This window comes from Takifugu rubripes, chromosome 7 (genome assembly GCF_901000725.2).
Source record: "Takifugu rubripes chromosome 7, fTakRub1.2, whole genome shotgun sequence".
In the NCBI taxonomy this organism is placed as follows: domain Eukaryota; kingdom Metazoa; phylum Chordata; class Actinopteri; order Tetraodontiformes; family Tetraodontidae; genus Takifugu; species Takifugu rubripes.
In genome coordinates this window covers 3,421,057-3,444,090 of record NC_042291.1, presented here as the reverse complement: position 1 = coordinate 3,444,090, position 23,034 = coordinate 3,421,057, and the positions used below count along the sequence as shown (strand labels likewise).

Below are 23,034 nucleotides of genomic sequence, written 5' to 3'. Positions count from 1 at the left end.
TAGCCCAGCAACAACGAGACACCTGATGGAAAAGAGGAAGGGGACATTCCTGTTGAGGACATTCTCTTTTTAGAGAATCCTCTCGATGACCCTGCCAGTCTGAAGAGAGTTCTCATGAGAAAAACTGACGTGGAGGATCCTAAAATGTGCATCTACGTCACTGCTACGTCTGCTGGACTGGAAAAGGAACCCCCAGGAAGCACAGCAGCTCCCAGCCCCCGAGAGGGAAACAAACCTTTTAAAACACCGCTGGGGTAAAACAATTATGTTCCCAGGAAAGAAAAAAGAACTCCTGCTCTTATCCAGTGTCTGAGTGCCACATTCATCCACGTTGTGTTGTTTTAGATCATAGATGTGTGAAGCGTTAAATATTTACCTACATTCACAACAATCCTCTCAATAATCAAGTGTTTCTTTCTATGTATTTATGCAGGAAGCGAGAGAACCAGACAGACCGTTCTGCCACTGGGAGGACATAAACGCAGGCAGCACTTTTATGAATGGAGCCGCTCAGGATGGGACCACGTTACGGTGCCCTACCACACGTACTCTGCTGACCCTTCCAGTGGGGAGATCTCTTTGTGCAACTCCCAGCTGGGTTTTTTTTTTTTTTTCGTCAGCATGACAAAGCATTTCTCAACGCAGCCGCTGGCCAGAGAAAGTGCATGTGGTTCATTACTTTCCTTACTTACTACTTAACCACTGACACAAACATGCGGGGATTTGCGTGTGGTTGATTATGACTCTCTGAAGAAGAAGGAGGAGGATGAGTAGACAGAGTTACGCAACAACGCTGAGAGGTTGAGTAATGGAGGAAGGAGCGTGACGCATGCCACACGATTAAAGATGCACTCAGTGGATTTAGTAAAGCACCAGAAACTTTGTGGTAGTAATGTAACAGCAGATCTTTAGGGCTGTTGTCGGTTCTAGCTCCCATGATGTCATTCCTCTTTATTTGTTTGCGTCTTCTTCTTCCTTCTTTCTACAGCTTCAGCTTTCAGAACAGGAGCGACGGACTGAAGGTGATGGTTCCTGATCTCCGTGGCTGCGATGCTGTGGATGAGCTGGGCCAATGCTGAACCCGAGGGGTTCCAGATGGACGTCACAGCCCACAACACTTGAGCCCACCCAGATTAATAACAAGGTGGTCTTCATCTGCTGGGAGATTGTGCAGCTGGATTCTCCGAAGCTCGTGCAGCTGGATTCTCCGAAGCTCGTGCAGCTGGATTCTCCGAAGATCTACTTTCTGGTGGACACCAGGACGACGTGGCCTTGGAGCAGCTCTGATTTGCAGTTCAGTCAGCATGTTAATGTGACCTTGGGTGTCCAGGTGAATTAATGAATGAACGTGTGAGTAAATGGTTACTGCTCCTCAATGAACTGCTGCTTTTTCCATCCTAGCAGCTCGACGTTCTGAAATACACTCACTGAGTGTATTTCAGATACTCATTAACAGAGCTGCTCCTGGTTTTAATGCACACACACACACACACACACACACACACACACACACGAACAGAAGGAGAGGGTGAAATGGCCACCTGGTGTGTATCTAGCATGTTTACAGTCTTGAACTTAAGTGATGATGCTAACACAAGATCTAGCAGAGGGTGCGATGAACTTCACAGGAAACAAATGTGATGATACAAATACAAAACATTATAGATATTATATATATTTTCAGATTGCAAGTGTCCCCTGTGAGAACAGTTCTGAACCCACTGTTAAAGGTCAAAGGTCACGGTAGGTTTCAGCATCCTTGTGTTGTCGCCACAGTGACGTGATGCAAACTCTGCCTGATAAGAGATGAGTGGATGCACCTCTGATCATCATCTGACCATCAAAAGACCTAAACACTGGTTGGATGGACACAATGATCCATCTGGACTGCAGTAACTGTAAATCAATCTGGGAGAGTTTGGATTAAATGTCATAAATTCCTCCTTATTTGTTTTCCCAGGCTGCAGTCAGGATGCCGCCCAGTAAGAACGCTATGCCAGTTAGCCTGAGGGACCCAGCACGGTGGTCCGTGCTCCCACCAAGCATCAGACAAGCTGGGATGTTAGCTTACTGCTGTCTGGCTCCATAGATCGGCCCCCGTAGAAACCCCCCCCCCCCCCCCCCCATTCCCCCATCACAATGTCAGTAGAGTTTAAAGTGTTAATACGATGGTTAAAAACACAGAATTCTGCTGCTGTTTGATCTGAGATCTGCGAGCTGTAGGAGTCCGACGTGCACAGACGTGAGAGAGGTGAAGGATGCAGGTGACAGTCCAGTCACTGAGAGCAGCCGGACAACCTGCAGATGATGCTCAACACAGGAAGTCCAAGGAGCATGTTGGAGAGCAGAGCACCCCCCCCCCCCCCCCCCACACACACACACACACACACACACACACACGAACCTTTGTGAAGTGGTTTCAGTTCCCTGCATCCTGCCTGTTTGTGCAGCTGGCAACTTGCTGGAGCAATTGGACTAAATGACTCAGCATGAGGGGCTGGACGGCTTCACAGATCCACAGGTCCCCATCAGGCTTCAGGGCCCACAGAAAGTGTTGAGGAGATCAGGTAACATCCTGCTAAAGATGTTTTCATCTAAAGTGTTTCCAGAGAAGCACAGAGGCAGCATCCTTGGTATCACTTTACAGTCACAACACTGGAGAATAAACCTCCTGCTGACCTCATGTTGTCCTGCTCCTTCTTCTCAAGAGAAATGACGGAAATGTATTTAAATATATATCCAATAATAAAGTTGCACATAAACAAGGACGTGAACAACAACATCCTCTCTGACATGCGGTGGCCTGTCTCCCAGCTGTCCATCTGAGCGACCCAGCGTGCTGCTGGAATCCTGCCTGAAGAGCAGCAGCAGCAGGTGGGAACTGCTCCCAAACGGGATGGATCCATCTTCAGGAGGGGTTCTGATGTTTCCTACAGGACGTGTTCTGTTCTCTGTTTCGTTGGATGGTCAGAGGATGGAAAAGACAACGTGGTGCTGCAGAGAGCTGGCAGCAACTTCTATAAATTGACTAGCAGTCAAACTGAACTCAGGATTCAGACCTTTGGCATCATCATGTAGCATTGGCACTGGGCATAACTGGGTTGGGTTCCATCACGTGCACCCACGCTACCTTCACCGGTTTGGTTTGGCATGTTTATGAGTCCAACAGGTTTCCCTCATGTGCAACGTTCATTTGACTTTGTCATCTGGGCTCAAGATAATGAGACACTCGTCTTCAAAGGTCTCTGCAGCAGGTAAAGCAGAGTGCAGCAGGAGCCGTCCACACACCTTCATCCATCATCTGGAGGGCAACCAACCCCCAACAGGGTTGGACACCACCAACCAGGTCTCAGGACTTGACATATTCACGGAGTAGGCAGGAGAAGATGGAAAACTCCAGCAACGGCCACCTGGATGATTGCCTGCTGAGTCATCTAAGTAATTATAGTTCCCACACCTTGGCTGTCAGAAGGGCTTTGGTTGTTTGTTTGTTTAGACTTCAGACCTGAAGAACCCTGCGGGGACAAGAAGCTTAACTAACAGAATTCCTGCTGCTGATATGTCAAAGTTACTATTCTGAGTCTTGCATCATGTAAATCCAGATGAAAGGTGTGGTGATGTCACCACTGTTGTGTATTTAGACTGGCTACTGGGGCGTAAATACTCCCCAACCTCCAACAGGCGTGTTCATTCATAATCTGACACTCTGACACCAGTATGGTTCACTGGGCATATCCTGGATCGTGTAAGCCATCTCAGAGCAGCACCTGGGAGATTGGGGGGGGGGGGGGGGGGGGGTAGCTTGATGATGAGTGTTGTGGTATCGGTGGTATCAGGACATTATCGGGATATCCAGAACCAACAGAAACTTTCCATGTGATGAGAACATCAACGGCGTGTGGTGCTGAGCGTGTCCACACCTGTCCTATCAGTTACATATGAGGGGGGCTGATCCGGCGCAGTCTTCAAACACGTGCTATCAAGAGCTAGTTAACGTGACCTCACAGTAAGGTCAAGGTCAACGTCAAGGTCAGCTGTTGTCTCCCTGAGGGGCAGGATGTTGAGCAGCAGTGCTGGAATATAACAAATAACACTGATACCTGCAGGAGGGAGACAGGTCACATGACGCTGTTATGGCCTCCAGCAGTGATGGGGACAAATGTCTGTCTGCCTGTCTGTCTGTCTGTCTGCCTGCCTGCCTGTCCGTCTCCCGGCAGCGTTGATCAGCCTGTACCGACTGGTGAAGCAACAGTGGTGTTTACAAGCAGTGAGGACGTGTCCTCATGTTTCTTTAAAAGTGGACCAAATGTTGGACATCTGTTACACATCAGCACAAAGAAACCAGCAGAGGAACCAGCAGAGGAGCTGCTCTCTCCAGGACAGTTTGTTGGTGAAAGCAGAGAGGAAATAAATCCAACAGCTGCCTGGAAGAGCTAGAAGCAGGCGGCTGCAGCCCCCCGGCAGCTCTATATCACTCTTCCTCTCCTGGAGTCCCATCCCAGCATGTCTCCCAGGCCTCAGCGCAGGAGTAAGTAATAAAGCAGAACACGGTGGGGGGGTGAGACGAGTGGCAGCATCATAACAGAACATATCAGGTTACACAGCCTGAAGTTAGCCCTAAGTGTTGACTTTTGTAACATGTTGAGAGCAACAACAACCTCGAAATAATGATGATTTATGATGATATTGGCCTCAACAAACCTGTCTGAAGTCCCTGAGTCAGCTCCCTGAGAGGCCAGGGTTGGCAGCTGTGACAACGTCTTCACAGTCACCGTGGGTTCTGCTCCACCACGTTACTGAAGATCTGCTCATGGGAAGACTTTTACTGTGTTTCTAGACCAGAAAAGTTCCGCTCTGAGCAAAGGGAAATAGAAGAACATTAGAAATAGATGCTTTTTGTTTTTCTTAAATGTTCAGGTTTACTTGTACATGTTTCCTTTTATCTGAGCTCTTCTCCTCCTCTGAGGGTGGGCAGACGTTCTCCATGGCAGAGTCGTTGGGGGGGAGGGTGACGTGCATGGTGGGGGCTCACGTACATTGTGGAGAAGGTGATTAGTTCCAGCTGCTTGGCAGATGAGTGTGTCGAGTGGAAATCTGGGGAAACCTGCAGAATGTGTGTGTGTGTGTGTGTGTGTGTGTGTGTGTGTGTGTGTGTGTGTGTGTGTGTGTGTGTGTGTGTGTGTGTGGTGGGGCTCTTTGGAAGGGTGGAAGGTGACTTGTGTCATGTTTGTATGTCTACCAGCAAAAACTCTAAACTATAAGAGCAAACTAAGTCACATGACAGCCCAATTATCACTGCGAGAGAGGAAGAGCAGATGTTTGAAATGAGCTTCGGGTCAAACATTTCAGCTCTGGTTTCCACCTGTGTCTCAGGGATGGATAACACAGAGGAGACACCAGAATCCTGTCCACGGTGTCTCCATCAGCTGCACAACACATGATCCTGGCAGTCCTCCTGTCCTAAAGACACAACCTGGGGGACATGTCCCAGTGGTTCCTGGTGTGTGACAGGAGACACACCTGAACCTTCATGTCCAGAATGCTCCTACACTTGGCCAGAGTTGAGATTTAGTATAAAGGATAGGGTTAGTGGCTGCTGGGGTCAGCAGTGATGGAGCCGTTGTTGCCAGGCTGGCATCTGAGTAACTTTGGGGTTTTAATTTGAACAAGAACAAGTTTGGTTTGTCTTTGAGGACACTCTCTGCAGCATCAGCAGAGGGAGGACCTGCTGTTCTTTCATCAAACCCCTCAGATGCAGCCTGCAGAGGTCCTCCTCACTCCCACCCTGCTGAAGTCACATCACACAGCGACTCCCTCAAGTCTTTGTCTCCACCCACTCACCTGATGTTCCTTCTCCGTCTGCGCTGACCTCCTTTATGGTGTGTTGACATTTTAAGTATCTGCTTGTGAATATCCTCACTTTGACTCCCCTGCAAGACTAAATATTTTAGTCAGAAACCAAGTCAAAAGTCCAACAGGCATTGGCCTTCAGAGGTTCACACAAGGTAAATTAATGGCTGGGGCAAAGTTCTCTTGAACACAGTTCACCGCTCCAAATCCAACAGGCATGAAGGTCAAACCTGCAATATAAGGCAGCTAATCCAGACTCGTGGATCGGTGATACCACTCCGACACCTGTATACAGCGTATACGGCTGTATCACAGGATACGGAATAGTTGGCACAGTATCACACACGGGAGAGACACAACAAAGTGAGGAGCAGATGGTGAGATAAAGATCCAGGAGCAGGTTCCTGATATAGACCCGAGGCCCTCTGAGGAATGTGCCCTTATTCAGAAGAAGGAGTGGCTGCCTGCTTCAAAATGCGTACATTAAACACAGCAGCCTTCACCTGACCCACACGCTATGTTCATAACTCAGAGTGACTTTTCAGGCTGGTATGCCGTGAGTCACGCGATAGGAGTTTATTAATCGTGGCTGCACGTGACATAACATCATCGGCGGTGCTGCAATGACCAGTGGAGTTTGCATCATGACATTGCCGTCAGTAACTGTAGGTAACTTTCCTTAAAAGTGCTGGAAACGGTAGTTGAGAGGGTTTTTCCGTCTGCTCTGATGATAAAGAAGTGGCTATGGGTGTAGAGATGGTGTAAGACCCGCTGCAGTTAAAGCGCAACTCTTCACAGATTCTGGGTCAGTTTCAGGAGGACCGGTGGATAGATGGGCATCCAAAGGAAACCTGTAGTTAAAAAAATGGGACCTGAGAAGATGAGCAGAGACTGGTTGTCATGATTATGACAATGAATTCATCAACTGTAGCAAAGCACTAGTGCTAATACTGCTAACAGCAGTGCTACCTCAATTTATTGAAAATATACACAGATTAGGTAGAAGATTGTAAGCTAAAACAAATCTAATGCTCTGTTGGTCCCATTGTGGCTGCTAAAAGAGCCCTGACTCTTCCAGTCAGGACCCCCGAAGGCCCCAGGAGGTGTGCTGTCTGACACCAAGATGTTCCAAGATGAGCTCCCTGCTGCCAGGAAGGAGTGATGGCTGACCTTCTCTCTCTCAGTCAGACTGATGACTGGGTCTTGGTCATGTCTCAAAGCCTTTTCTGCAGGTTGCTCAGTCTAGTGAGACAGTCTCCTCAGAGAAGAGTCCTGGATGCTCCAACCCTCCTCCAGCTCACAATGCTGGACGTCACAGAGCTCTTGGGCACCTTCAGAGCAGCACAAATATTTTTATAGTCTTCTCCAGGTCTGTGTGTCCATAAGAGGCTGTCTCTGAGCTCTGGACACGGTTCTTCAGGGTCAGGTTTGGCTGTGAGACCTTCTACAGACCAGCCTGTCATTCTGGATCATGTTCCATTATTTTTTGTGGAAAGTAATTTTATTTTATGGCAGGGCTGCGACGTAAAATGTGAAAAACTAACAGAATTAGACTCACATCTGTACATTAGATTTGACACGCAAGTTTAAACTGTGTATACAAACTGTAAATGAATGAACAGTAAAAATCTTTGTTTCTTCAGGTCAGGCCTGTCAGAAGGCTGAATTACTGACATGAGACAGACGGACCATCAGTCATCTGCCTGATCGTCCTGTGAATCTCGTTTCATGCAAGGCGGAGTGGAGTGTGAGAGGCTCGATGAGGCAGGACGCATGACGCTCTGTGGGGAGGTGCTACTGGAGCAGGGAGACGCTGCTGGACGCTGCAGGACACTGCTGGACGCTGCAGGATGCTGATGGATGCTGATGGATACTGCAGGACACTGCAGGACACTGCTGGACGCTGCAGGATGCTGATGGATACTGCAGGACACTGCAGGACACTGTTGGATGCTGATGGACACTGCAGGACACTGCAGGACACTGCAGGACACTGCTGGACGCTGCAGGATGCTGATGGATACTGCAGGACACTGCAGGACACTGTTGGATGCTGATGGATACTGCAGGACACTGCTGGACACTGTCGGATGCCGATGGACACTGCAGGACACTGCTGGATGCTGCAGATGCCGATGGACACTGCAGATGCCGATGGACACTGCAGGACATTGCTGGACACTGTTGGATGCCGATGGACACTGCAGGACACTGCTGGACGCTGCAGGATGCTGATGGACACTGCAGGACACTGCTGGACACTGTTGGATGCCGATGGACACTGCAGGACACTGTTGGATGCTGATGGACACTGCAGGACACTGCAGGACACTGTTGGATGCTGATGGACACTGCAGGACACTGTTGGATGCTGATGGACACTGTTGGATGCTGATGGACACTGCAGGACACTGCAGGACACTGCTGGATGCTGATGGACACTGTTGGATGCCGATGGACACTGCAGGACACTGCTGGATGCTGCAGATGCCGATGGACACTGCAGGACACTGCTGGATGCTGCAGGATGCTGATGGACACTGCAGGACACTGCTGGACACTGTTGGATGCCGATGGACACTGTAGGACACTGCTGGACGCTGCAGGATGCTGATGGACACTGTTGGATGCTGATGGACACTGCAGGACACTGTTGGATGCTGATGGACACTGTTGGATGCCGATGGTCACTGCAGGACACTGCTGGACGCTGCAGGATGCTGATGGACACTGTTGGATGCTGATGGACACTGCAGGACACTGTTGGATGCTGATGGACACTGTTGGATGCCGATGGTCACTGCAGGACACTGCTGGATGCTGCAGGATGCTGATGGACACTGTTGGATGCTGATGGACACTGCAGGACACTGTTGGATGCTGATGGACACTGTTGGATGCCGATGGACACTGCAGGACACTGCAGGACACTGCTGGACGCTGCAGGATGCTGATGGACACTGTTGGATGCTGATGGACACTGCAGGACACTGCAGGACATTGCTGGACACTGTTGGATGCCGATGGACACTGCAGGACACTGCTGGACGCTGCAGATGCCGATGGACACTGCAGGACACTGCTGGATGCTGCAGGATGCTGATGGACACTGTTGGATGCTGATGGACACTGCAGGACACTGCAGGACATTGCTGGACACTGTTGGATGCCGATGGACACTGCAGGACACTGCTGGACGCTGCAGATGCCGATGGACACTGCAGGACACTGCTGGACACTCCAGGATGCTGCTGGATGCTGCAGGACACTGATGGATGCTGATGGACACTGCAGGACACTGCTGGATGCTGATGGACACTGCAGGACACTGTTGGATGCCGATGGACACTGCAGGACACTGCTGGACGCTGCAGATGCCGATGGACACTGCAGGACACTGCTGGACGCTGCAGGATGCGGATGGACACTGCAGGACACTGCTGGACACTGTTGGATGCCGATGGACACTGCAGGACACTGTTGGATGCTGATGGACACTGCAGGACACTGCAGGACACTGCAGGACACTGTTGGATGCTGATGGACACTGCAGGACACTGTTGGATGCTGATGGACACTGTTGGATGCTGATGGACACTGCAGGACACTGCAGGACACTGCTGGATGCTGATGGACACTGTTGGATGCCGATGGACACTGCAGGACACTGCTGGACGCTGCAGATGCCGATGGACACTGCAGGACACTGCTGGACGCTGCAGGATGCTGATGGACACTGCAGGACACTGCTGGACACTGTTGGATGCTGATGGACACTGCAGGACACTGCTGGACGCTGCAGGATGCTGATGGACACTGTTGGATGCTGATGGACACTGCAGGACACTGTTGGATGCTGATGGACACTGTTGGATGCCGATGGTCACTGCAGGACACTGCTGGATGCTGCAGGATGCTGATGGACACTGTTGGATGCTGATGGACACTGCAGGACACTGTTGGATGCTGATGGACACTGCAGGACACTGTTGGATGCTGATGGACACTGTTGGATGCCGATGGACACTGCAGGACACTGCTGGACGCTGCAGGATGCTGATGGACACTGTTGGATGCTGATGGACACTGCAGGACACTGCAGGACATTGCTGGACACTGTTGGATGCCGATGGACACTGCAGGACACTGCTGGACGCTGCAGATGCCGATGGACACTGCAGGACACTGCTGGATGCTGCAGGATGCTGATGGACACTGTTGGATGCTGATGGACACTGCAGGACACTGCAGGACATTGCTGGACACTGTTGGATGCCGATGGACACTGCAGGACACTGCTGGACGCTGCAGATGCCGATGGACACTGCAGGACACTGCTGGACGCTGCAGATGCCGATGGACACTGCAGGACACTGCTGGACACTCCAGGATGCTGCTGGATGCTGCAGGACACTGATGGATGCTGATGGACACTGCAGGACACTGCTGGATGCTGATGGACACTGCAGGACACTGTTGGATGCCGATGGACACTGCAGGACACTGCTGGACGCTGCAGATGCCGATGGACACTGCAGGACACTGCTGGATGCTGCAGGATGCTGATGGACACTCCAGGACACTGCAGGACACTGTTGGATGCCGATGGACACTGCAGGACACTGCTGGATGCTGCAGATGCCGATGGACACTGGAGGACACTGCTGGACGCTGCAGGATGCTGATGGACACTGTTGGATGCTGATGGACACTGCAGGACACTGCTGGATGCTGCAGGATGCTGATGGACACTCCAGGACACTGCAGGACACTGCAGGACGCTGCATCTTCTCTCACATTAGAAGGTTAATAGAGATCAATCGAGGGTGCACACAGGTGTAAAGTGTGCATCCACCTATGGGCCTGCCTGAACCTGGAGTCTGAACACTAACATGAAGATTAACATGATTAAAATGGTACATGTATGAGCTCTGGAGGACGTCAGACGGAACCAGGACCAGAAGAACCACATGACATCATCTCACACTGCTCTGCTCTAGGAGTCTGGCGTTGGTGGCCGCGCCCCACCACAACAGCCCTCTACACCGGCTCTTACGGTCAGCGTGTGACCTCCTGGCGCTGCCATCTGCTCCCCAAACAGCTGATGGTCGCCTGCATCACCAGCCTGGTCACTGGGAGGAACCAGGACTGACTGGCTCTGAAGCTGAATGTGCACTAAACCTGGATGTGCCCCGGCAGCAGGAAGTGCACCGTGATTAATTTACGATGGAAATTTGCAGTGTGCTACAAAAACAAAACACAGGAGTTTCAGGAAAAGATCATTTTCAATGAAACAGTGGGTTGCTCAGAAAAGTGAGCAACATGTTTCCTTGTGACTTGTGTCTCAGGGAATACTATTATCAGCCAGTCTCATCGTTTCCTTTTCTCTTACAGGAAGTTCCTGATGTAAAACTCTGCCAGATGGTGATGTGGAATGAGTCCAACACCTGTCTGACCTCCAAATGTCTCGACTTAAATATTCAGTATGTGTGCTGGGGATTGTTGAGAGGTACTAACGGACGCGTATCGCCAGATCATGTCCCCTCATCATGACATGACGCTCCAAACTTTAACCTGAAAGACTGAAAAAGAGTTCAGGACAGCGTGACACACGTCCACCTCAACCATGAGGAGATGTTATGTTTATAGATGCTATGTTTATTTATTGACTGTTAAAATGGAGGAGTGAAGCCCAGGTTAGCGTGTATGCGTTCACACACACACACACAGACACACATACACACAGACATCACACACACACACACACAGACATCACACACACACACACACACACACACACACAGGCCCTTGGTTGCCATTGGTTCGTCCCACGTCACAGCGGCCCCTCCTCCAGAGAGCATTTCGTGCGCAATAATGAGAGAGGGGAAGGGAGGGAGAGAGGGGGAGAGCGAGAGAGAGAGATGTGATGATATAAAGGAAGGGAGCCACAGCACTTCATGGAATCACAAGGGGAGGTGTAGCGGAGAGAGGAAATTTCTACGGCACATGTTCGCTTACGCACGCACGCACGCACCCTCTGATGTGTGCGATGAATGAGCGTGACGACGCCGGTGCGTAAAGTTGGTGGCTGCTGTGCTTCTCGGGAGTGCTGTGTTTATTCCGTCCCGGCTCCGGCTCAGAGGCTTTCGGAACTCCACACGCGTCTTTGTCTGTGGATGAGCCCGTCGGACCGTCTGGATCCCAGCGCCTGAGACTCTCTGGAAACGAGCGCGCCACATGCGTGCGGAAGGCATGGAGTTGGCACTGCTATAGCGAACCATTCGGCACGCTTTCCTTTCCTCCTCACCTTCTGTTTTGGCCTTAGTTGTTCGGTTTTCGTTTCGAGGGCTGTGCTTTGTTGAGGGATTACAACCATGAACTTTGTTGTCAGTCTCGTCCACATCCTTCTGGTCGCGGTTCTTCGCCTCCCCTGTGGAAAGGTGAGTCTTCTGTCCAAACACTCGGGCTATTATTGTGGCTATTGACAAATTAGGCGGAGTACACGTGTCTCTGAAGCTGCGTCCTCATGTCAACGTATATTTCCATGACGGCTCGGTCACACCAAACATTGCGCCCATCCTCAGTCAACACATTTTCAGGGTGTCGCATTTGTCCTTGAGGATTTGCCTTTTTCTTTTTCTTTATCCAAAGGCTTTGTCACACACTGTGGGGGCAGATTCCCTTTAGAATTGTGCTGATGATGAAATAATCACATCTGCAGAATTTCTACAGAGGAAAGGGGAGAACAAATCAGTTTTGATTAAATACATGTTGCGTGTGGGATTACGCGTGTGCCGATCCGCTAAGCTTCCCAAATCCACGGAGCTCATTATAAAAGCGCCACTCCGGCAACATTTGGTGAGGGTGTGAGAATTGTGAATGGAGTTTGTCCGGGCCCGCCTTTTAAGCGCGCACTGTGTGGTGTTCCCACGATGATCCGCGCTGCGTGGAGGCTCAGACCCGGTTCCTCCTGTCCTGCCGCCCTGCAGTCTGTCTGCACAGGCCGACCCGCTTTCTCACGCAATACCTCAGCCGGTTACAGCAGACAGCAGAGCTGCACGGAGAACCGCCAGGCGGCTCGTCACCTCGGGATTTTATGGCAAAACAAAGAGGATTGGTCCGTGCCACGATGAAACATACTCATATATGGGAAGGCTTCCCCCCCGGGACAGGAGGGAAGTTTAATTGCTTGGCCCTTCAGCTTCAGGGGACCTTTACAGCTCTTTGTTTTCACTTTAGGGCGATGACATAATTGAGGCAGTTTTGGAAGAGCAGGATGTCCATTAGCTGCTCATTAAAGTGTCTTTTATGAACACCAAACTGTTTAATCAACACTCTGGTGCTGTTTGAAGTTCAGCTCTCAGCCGTGGGTGTCCAGTTTTACAGGAGATGAGGAACAGTTCAGTCATGGACCAAGCTGGATTTTATTAATGGCTAACCCAACTCTGGGAAGGACAGACCCACACTGGCCTGCTCACGCAAATGTGAGGGCCCGCAAGGGTCTAACGAGCCCCCCTCCCTCATAAATATGCATGTGCTCGTTACTTTACTAATCCTCCAACAGTCTCCTTTAACAGCAATGTTTAGTTTTAGGTTAAAAAGTCTCAAAGGTAAAGCGGAGCGTGCAGAAAACATCCAGAAGCCCAAACTGAAGGGCCACATGTAATGATTCACTTCAGGTCTGATTACTGACAGAACTCTGGGAATTATCAGCTTTTCTGTATCAATCTTAGATTTGGTATAAGTTTGAATCTAAGACTAGCAGAACACGGAGGCCAAACATGGTTGAGGACAATTCATTTATTGATGGGGGGAGTGTCTCTTTGTTTGGAAGCAGGTGACCATATTTACCTTCTGCTCTGGTCTCTTGCAGACTGCTAGCATCAGCAAGGGCGCGGAGAACAGTAAAAATGATGGTAAGTTCTTTTCTCGACTGACAAGAATTCTTTTCTTCTGTGTTCAAATCAGATGACAACAGGGCCACCTAGCGGCCGCGCAGGGGACACGGCTTTCTTCCCTCCCCATCACGATTCCTTTAAAACCGTGAAGCTTGAAAAATGTGCAGCACAGTTCTGTTCCTCAGAAATGATTGTTTGTCTGCGCGCAGCAGACAGGAATCAAAGTTCCCAGCAGAGGAAGGGCTCACTTTGGACTTTGTAGCCCCATAAAATAGTTGGAGATATCAAAGACAGAGAGAGAGCGAAAAGCTGCATTCAAGGTCTGTTATTCCCACAGCCAATACGTATGAGCCCTGGCAGAGAGAGTGTGTGTGTGTGTGTGCGTGTTTGTGCTGTGTTTTCGCTAGCAAAATGCGAACATCTTGGTTGGTCCTCACCACTTCAAAGGACTGTTTGAGGGTCTGGACCTGGTTTTCAGGTTAGAATTGGGTGTAGGTGAGGGTCAGGGTTAGTTGGTTAGGGTCAGGGTAAGCAGCTGGGTAATGCATCATGCTTATGAAAGTCCTCACAAAGATAGAAGTACAAGGATACGTGTGTGTGTGTTGAGTGTGCTGCTCGATGATGGATGGAGACACTAATTAGCCGTGACCAACAACAGTCAGTGGACCGGGGCGGCTGGAAGCTTGACCTTTCCTCAGCACGTTGTCCCTTGAAGGTGGACTCATTGGTCCCAACCCGCAGGTGTCAGGTTCAGGACCTCGGCCCGGACAAGTCAACAGCAGCATTGTGAAAGTGATGTGCGAGGAAGCGTGGCTTTGTTTTCGCCGTGCTGAGGCGTGCAGACGTGCTGCTGTTGTCGTAGCGTCAAGCTGCAGGGAGACCACCTCCAGTGAGACCCACCTGAGGTCTGCAGACCCGAGGTTGAGCTGATGGCCTCTGCCGCGTGGCAGCACCGTCCTGCCGTCAAGTAAATGTTGCTGTTTACACACTGTCATAGAGGGACATCATGTGACCATCCTTCGCACCTCTGAAGGCTAACATGATTCCACGTTGCTCTTGATGTTGACGTGTCTCCTGTGATGTGGGAGCTCTCTACACTCTGCTCCGGTCCACACTGGTGACTCTGCAGGCTGCACCAGGGTGGGCTGAGTGAGGTCACGGGTCAGAGGTCAACCCTGGCGCCACGGCGCCTGAGGCTACGAACCAGGGTTGCTGGGAACCTTGTTCCTGTAAACTGTGGAGCTGTTTATTCTGGGATTTCTCAGGGAAAGAATCAAAATAGCTATTCTGATGCTGTTTGGACAAAACTGTCTTGAATAGTTTCGATAATATTAAAAGTTCTTAAAGCTCAGTTTATTTCTTTGTGCTTAACTGAGGATTTGTACTCTTATTCTTCTACTCCAGCTGACTTTGTTATTATATTTCCTCCCTTTTCACCTGTTTTGCATTTTCCCTGTCAAAGATGCTGCAGACGTCCCGGTCCAGCATGAGACCAGGCTGAGCTTTAACTGGAATATTGAAGACGACCATTGCTTCTCTTGTTTTTGTAGTTTTCTCCTTCAACGAAGTTTACATGAAGAGCATGTGCCAGCCCAGGGAGACCCTGGTGGACATTTTCCAGGAGTACCCAGACAACACGCAACACATATACATCCCCTCCTGTGTGGTGATCAAACGCTGCGGAGGCTGTTGCAACGACGAGGCCTTGGAGTGTGTAGCCACCGAGAGCCGGAACGTGACGCTGCAGGTGAGTGCAGGATCTCAAACACATTTGTGTCTTTTTGATGGTGTTTGTTCCCCAACATGGCTCAGCGTGATGTCCTCCTCATGAGACCTCATGGGTAATCCAGCCTCTCTAACAGCAGACACCCCATAATGCAGTTTTCAAATTCACGCCTCTCTGAATGACGCTGTGTCACACTGCGGATTCCATACGGAGATGTTGTTCCGTCCCTTTGAAAGGCTTCTGTGTCTGCTTGTCTTCAAGGTAAAGAGGGTGCAACTGAGGGTCTTACAGAATAACGTTGACCTGAGCTTCACGGAGCATCTCAAGTGTGAATGCAGGTAAGAGGAGCTTCTGTTGGGAGCAGTGGAACAGTGACGACACCTGGATCATCTAACCTGCTGCTGCTTCCTTCTTTATTTCAGACCAAAGCAGGATGTGCAGATAACAGCAAAGAAAGAATAGTAAGTTTTTCTCTTCTACTCTCTGCACTGATGGACATCAAGAGATGTCCGTGTGTCCTGCTTTGTCCTCTTGTGTCGGTGGACCCTATCAATCACTCCTGAGACAGTTCAGGAATCAAAAGTCCTTCGTTTGTTTGAAATGATCCACCCTTACATCTGGATCATTATTTTTAATAAGAAGAAACGTGCGTCAATGTCGATGATGTCGTATCGCCTCTACGCGATGCTATTATCAGATTCTTAGATCAACATTCACAGAATGTAACAAGCAGAGATGAGCAGCTGTCGCTGGAGAGGAGGGTCCTGAGACCGGCCCCCTCTCACCACACTGGCTTTATGTCTTCATGCTGTGGACATGGTGAGCAGTGGAGGCAGGGGACACCTGCTGCTGTCCACACAGGGACGTGCTGGCATCTCCCCACCAGCAGCCCCCCAGTCTAATCATAGCAGCAGGTGTCATGCAGTTAACCCATTTTTATTTTTAGTGGTGTCAGGAGTAAGAGACAATTTGATGCATCATTGCTGTGTGTGTGTGTGTGTGTGTGTGTGTGTGTGTGTGTTTAATAGGAAAAGATCATCCATAATTATGTAACCTAAGAACTGATAACAGTAGTGTTTAAATGAGGTGAAGGTGGGTTGATGACATCACACCTGATGCTTTAAACATCACACTACGTACTTGCTACGCTAATGTTAGCCACATTAGCCGCATGCTAATGTGAGCCACATTCAGTGGTGTAATCATCTGTAAGACCTGTGGCTCAGATTCTGGTCTACTCACCTTCTCTTTAAACCAATTAAATGTGAAGTTGCTCTCGTTTATGTACCGGGTGCGAGCAGGACGCAGACTGCAGAGCAAGTGAGACTTGAATGCAGACATTTTGTGTGCAGAGGTTCTCATTGGGTGCCTTTCATGTTATCTGAGGAAGGAGTAAGGGTGTCCTCTGGACCGCACTGATAAGCGTCCCATACTTCTGCTTCCTGTTTTTGTGGGCTTGTCTTGGTTCTCGTTTTGGTCACAGGTGCAGGAACCCAAACCAAAAGCACAGAAACAGATATGATTACTGACCAGGAGAGCTTCGCTGATGAGCTCTGCTTTGTTTTCCTCTTGTTTTCATGTGGGAGGAGCGGAGGACATTTTGGACCGTTATGTTTTTCAGCCACTTTATAAGAGCTCCTGAAAAGAGGGCGGAGCACTTGTGATAAGCCGTCGTACTGATGTGGCTCCTGACAGGGCCGAGCTCCAGGCCAGCAGTCAGAAAATACAAAATAAACAACACTTTGGCGTCAAAAGGGCAAATAACCCTTTTTATTAGGGTTAATCTGCTGCACTGAAGTGAAAAATCTTTGTGAAGCCTGAACTCAGACAAAACACGAGCAGCAAGTTCTAAATATTATCACATAATGTTAGCTGCTGTGTTAAACACTGCTAGATGTCCTTGGAGCAGCCTCCTTCACACTGATCTGTGTACATGCTGTCCATAAACGGGGACGTTTGATCGGTGGTATGTGGCTGGTGTGTGTCTGAATGGACGGGTGAGGCTGTTGGACCAGGTGACTTTAGACTATGAGATGATTCCTGTCACCTGATTCTGATCTCTGCAGACCACATGAGAAACATGAGGAGTGGATGCTTCAGTCTCACAGCACATTTCAGCCATGAATCATGTGTTAGGTGTGAACGACGCACACACTGCTGGGGGGGGGGGGGGGTGCATGGCCTTTCTGCTGAATTCTCTCTATATCACTATAGCTTAGCTGTCTTTCTCTCTCCTTTTGCTTCCCTTGCAGCCACTGTGCACCTTGCTCAGAGAGAAGAAAAAGCTTGTTTGTGCAGGACCTTCTCACCTGTAAATGCTCCTGCAAATTCACACAGTTAGACTGCAAGTCCAGGCAGCTTGAGTTAAACGAAAGAACGTGCAGGTTTGTTGCCATGCCCACATACACCGCTGAGCCTCGCCTCAACTCTCCTCTTGATTTCCATCCCGTCTCCACTCATCGCTCCCCCCACCTTTGTGCAGAACTTGCATGTTCTCGTGTGTTTGCTCAAAAGCATGTGGCAGCTTGTCTGTGGTGGTGCTGCTGCTCTGCTGCTGCTGTTAACACAACATAACATTTGCATGACTCTTGTAAAGATATTCAGGGATCATCACTTCTGCTCAGGCTCGATAAAAGGTGGCCAGACCAGCCACAGCAATCACATGTCCTTGGTCGTGCTGAAGATAAAGCGTTAGCCGCTTTGGTACCTGGCGGGTCGCTTCCTACTCCTGCTTCTCTCGCTTCTGCCGGTTCTTTAGAACTCACGATGATTCAGCACCAGAAGAGTGAAAACCTTCCCTTTCGTTAATGAGTGAAGCCTCAAACATTGTTCACCAAGAGGCTCTGATCTCATCAAAGTCCTCGACCTAAAGAGGGGCGCTCAGACCACCTAATTAATAAGGCTGTGCCTCACAATCTCCTCTGACCCTGCCCAGCCCCATGACCTCTGACCTCTGCAGGGACCCCCCACATTGCCATGTGTTCAGGTGGACACCCACTTTTCAGTGGAGTGACTGCTGACATGATTCCAGCTGGCAGCTCTGTGTTCTGGAAAGAATGAGAGGCAGCCTTTGCTGGGGGGTCCCTGGACCAGGCTGAGGTCCCTCTAACCCCCAACGCCCCCACCCCCACCCCGACCAGCTTTAACCCTGTTCCCTGAACCACAGTTAGACGTTCTTCTCCCTTTGTATTCCTCTGAGTCTGAGAGAGTCCGTTCACTGATCCCGGATCAGGAGAAACATCCTGCAGTAGGAAATCGTTGCAGCGGGTCCATCAAGTATTTAGATTCAGATATATAGAGGAGACGTCTCCACCCTCCTCTGATCACTTTCCTGCCTGAACCTGACCGGCTGTTTTGCTGTTCTCCTCCACAGATGTGATAAACCGAGGAGATGAGAACTTTATGAAGGAATTCTTTTCATGGCACAGCACTTTGAAGTCTGAGGATTCATTCCCTGCAAAAGACGGCGGGACGACGCGAGACAGGACACTGGGGACGCCGGTCCTGCCTGTTTCATCCCTAAAGAAATTAATATATATGTACATATACTAGAAGTACCACGACAATGTGTATTGCTGCTACAGAAAAAGACACTATTTAAAAGAATAACGAGTGCGCCACTGGCGCGTGAATGGAAGCGTTTCAGTGAAGCCCTGCTCAAGGCTGGAACTCTTTAATTTAATGGAAACCTTCACTGGATACTGGGCTGCTGTGGATATGAATATTTTTTTATTGAACCCGATGACCACGTCTTGAAGGAGAGACGCAGCAGACGCTCTGTGCGATGCTGTGAGAAGAGGCAGAAGAAGGACGAGGACCACAGCTCCAACAACTGTTCCCCACCAACCTGAACTCTTGATTCCACTGAACGGACTTTGGGAATGAGCCTAAAAAGCGTTCTAAGTTACTCCGGCACCCTTGTGGCTGATAATGTGAAGATAATTCCTTCTACGCTGGAGGAGTTGTGTGACAATGACGAGAAATGGACAAAAGGTCAGCTAATAGTGAAGCTTCAGCTAATAAGAAGAGGCTGCAGTTAGGTTCCAATGCTGGAGGTCAGGGTAGGATAACAGGTGACAAACCACTTCCTGTTTTGGTCCTTCATGTAACCCTTCCCTCTGTGGGAAACAGATTTGCTAGTTTATTATTTATATTTAATATTCTTTTTACAAAATATGTTGAGCCGAGGCAGCATAAAGGGATACAACTTTCTGTAGTTGTATACAGAAAGAAGACTTAACTGATCACAAATAAAATCAGCACGTCACTGTAGAGCTCCACAAAGGTCCTTATTTAATGTATGTGTGTTCCAAAGAGAACCTTCCATCTTCACAGCACAGCAGTTTATTTATAGCATTGGTACTTCTGCATATCCCTTCATTTAGGATGCTCCCTTTAATTTATGAACATATTCAGTATTCTTTATTCTCATATTTATATTATGTGTTATGGATATTTTTCTCTGTCTGTACAGAAGATTGAGTTTGTTGTCCGTCCACGTCTTTGTGGGAAAAGATCTGAATACAAAATTCTGACATTCCTGATTGAAATGAAAGTTTCTCACCGGTGAGAGGGGATCATGGTGGGCCCGTTGACCGAAGGTAACCCTAGCCACTACCAACGTGTGTGGGTGGGTGTGTGTGTGGGTGGGTGGGTGGGTAGGTGGGTGTATGTGATGCGCTGACACAGATGGTTTTCATTCTGGACCGGGGTGATGAACATGTGGTTTTGCACTTGGTGGGCCTGAGTCCTCGTCTCATTACTGCTGCTTAGCTCACAGAACTGTCCAATCATATCATGAGCTTTAGTCTTGGTTGCATTATTTCTCCTGTAACACACACACACACACACACACACACAGGTTATACTGCAGGAACATCTTGCTAATGATATGATAGATTAATATAAAAGTAAATAAATACTCCAAACATTTAGATTTATCTTTCATGTCTGGACATTTATGCGTGTGTGTGTGGGTGTGGGTGTGTGTGTGTATTGCCTTGCGGTCCACCTTAGACCGAAGGGTCGTTTGTCTGGGGCTTAATAAGTGATTAACACTGAATCCAGAGTTGGGAACGTTCTGCTGAAACATCCTTATTAATGCAGCTGTTTGTTCCAACACTTGTGCAGCTGAACAACACCCAGAAGACCTTTTTAAAAGGTCACATGTGTGGTTCCTCCACTCTGACTGGACCAGAGCGGACGTTCCCTCCCGATTGTCCCGTTTCTCCTGCGTGTTCCGTGAGGTCCTGTTTTAGCCCCCGGCAGGTCATGTGATCTGACCTGTGACCCTTAAACTGCTGGCCTTGGCTCCCGTGAGGCGGGCCGCTGCAGCTTCTCAGCCCTTGAAAACATTCTATGTGTATTTAAACAGACTGTTTCTTGAGTTTGTACAGCCAAAAAGTTCTTGTATATTTTCACATTAATATATTTATTTGTGTTGTCAAATGTTTTTACACTCTTAACACTCTTGTTCAGTTTAGTGTAACTATTAAAGCATATTTATTTTCCAGTACAGTGATTTTTCTTTCCTGGATGAAAACAATAACTATGAGATGAAAGTGTTCAGAGAGGATATCAGAAGCAAATCCATTGATTTAGGATTAATCAGCATTCCAGCTTCGTCATGAAGCCCAACACAGCTTCGGCGAAGGAGGAGGGATGGATGTGCTGATGGAAGGAGGCTCAGAACCAACCTGGCCAGGAATAAACCCAATGCACTGGATCCTGATGTCTTAGCAAATTACAGGCCGATATCCAACCTTCCTTTTATCTCTAGTTCTTGAGAAGGTGGTGGTGACTCAGTTACTGGAGCACCTGCAGAGAAACAGCCTGTTTGAGATGTTTCAGTCAGGCTTTAGAGCTCACCACAGCACAGAAAAGGCACTTCTTAAAGTTACTAATGATCTTCTCATAGCTTCAGATCATGGACTGGTCTCTATGCTGGTTCTGCTGGACCTCAGTGCTGCTTTTGATACAGTTGATCACAGCATCCTGTTACAGAGACTGGAACATGTGATTGGGATTAAAGGGACAGCACTAGACTGGTTTAGATCATATCTATCTGGTAGATACCAGTTTGCTCATGTCCATGGTGTTCCCTCCTCATACAGTAGGGTTAGCCATGGAGTTCCTCAAGGTTCTGTACTTGGACCAATCCTCTTCACCTTGTACATGCTTCCCTTAGGGAACATGGGATGGGATAAATTTTCATTTTTATGCTGATGGCACTCAGCTTTATTTATCCATGAAACCAGAGGAGACAGAGAAGTTAGTGAAGCTCCAGACCTACAAGGTCCTCAGAGGCCTCGCTCCATCCTACCTGGAGGAGCTAGTGACACCTTACCAGCCCAATAGACCGCTCCGCTCTCAGAATGCTGGTCTACTTGTGGTTCCCAGAGTCTCTAGGAGTAGAATGGGGGGCCGAGCATTTAGCTACCAGGCCCCCCTGCTATGGAACCAGCTCCCTGTCCAGGTACGGGAGGCTGACTTCCATCTCTACCTTTACGATCAGACTTAAAACCTTCCTCTTTGAAAAAGCTTATTGTTACTAATTCTGTAGTTCCAGTTACTATCATAGACAAACAAATTCTCATACTTAGGGGGTCGTCTAATCATTAGGTTAACAGCTATGCTGCTAGAGGCCAAGGCTGCCGGGGTCCAGAAAGATGATCACAGGCCTCTGTCACCCCACTGGGTCATGGTTTCCTCTCCTCTCCTCTCCTCTCCGCTCCTCTCTCCTCTCCTCTCCTCTCCTCTCCTCTCCTCTCCTCTCCTCTCCTCTCCTCTCCTCTCCTCTCCTCTCCTCTCCTCTCCTCTCCTCTCCTCTCCTCTCTCTCTACCCAGCCCCCCATCAGCAGGAGGTCCAGCAGGAGGGTCCCAGTAATAAAGCCAGCATCACTCCACCCTGTGAGACTGATAAAGCTAACCTAGCTGTCTAGCTTTCTGGTTGAACTGAATTATTCACAGCTGTCTGTGAGCTTCGGAGATCCAGTTGATGCTTCGGCACTGACGTCGTCCCCATGAAACTCCCCATGTTTGTAGTCCAACAGCAGCAGCTGAGTGTTCAGGACCTCCAGGCCTTCTTCGCCATAAACACACAGACAGGCTTCACTCCAGGGAGGTCTTTGAATGCAACGCAACAGCCGCCATCACCTGACCAGGAAAATCCATATAGATCTGAAATAAATGAACGGGACTTGATGAGAGAGACAGGAACCAGCGAACTGGGCAGCAACAGTGTGGAGATAAGTACACTTTGGTGGATCATGTGACACCTCAGCAGAGCCAGAGGACCTCTGCTGTCTTCATACTGGTCACCCAATTCTTCACCAGCAGCCATGAGTCCCAGCTGGTTTCTCACCAGTTCCTCAGAGTTCTGTGATGGTGGTTGTAGTTTGTGGGCTGCAGGAGGTCCAAGCACAGGTTCCGTCTATCTGGAGCATCAGCAGTTCAGTGTCTGCTGCACATACATGGATCTGCTTGATTATTACCAGCATGAACTGAAAAATACAGATATCCAAGTGGCTTAGTGTTGGTGTTCTAGAGATTTATAGACCG

The 23,034-nt window shown here is 49.2% G+C and overlaps 1 protein-coding gene across 2 annotated transcripts; it reads left to right on the top strand.

Moving 5' to 3' along the window:
• The first annotated feature begins 11,752 nt into the window (after nt 1-11,752).
• On the top strand, nt 11,753-18,994 carry LOC101070662 (vascular endothelial growth factor A-A-like). Of its 2 annotated transcripts, XM_003965745.3 has the most exons (7): nt 11,753-12,290; nt 13,724-13,766; nt 15,299-15,495; nt 15,736-15,812; nt 15,897-15,935; nt 17,727-17,858; nt 18,848-18,994. In XM_003965745.3, exons 1-7 carry the CDS (start codon nt 12,225-12,227, stop codon nt 18,867-18,869), a joined length of 576 nt encoding a protein of 191 aa, XP_003965794.1. In that variant the 5' UTR covers nt 11,753-12,224; the 3' UTR covers nt 18,870-18,994. The 2 variants fall into 2 exon arrangements, with proteins under 2 accessions (XP_003965794.1, XP_029695054.1); XM_029839194.1 differs by lacking the exon at nt 17,727-17,858 and having other exon boundaries at nt 11,759-12,290.
• The last annotated feature ends 4,040 nt before the right edge of the window (nt 18,995-23,034 follow it).

Excerpts from the sequence above, each read along its gene's own strand:
- LOC101070662 (XM_003965745.3), top strand. The coding sequence starts at position 12,225 with ATGAACTTTGTTGTCAGTCTCGTCCACATCCTTCTGGTCGCGGTTCTT. Across the intron at positions 12,291-13,723 it reads TTCGCCTCCCCTGTGGAAAG|ACTGCTAGCATCAGCAAGGG; the intron begins GTGAGTCTTCTG and ends GGTCTCTTGCAG. Across the intron at positions 13,767-15,298 it reads GGAGAACAGTAAAAATGATG|TTTTCTCCTTCAACGAAGTT; the intron begins GTAAGTTCTTTT and ends TTGTTTTTGTAG.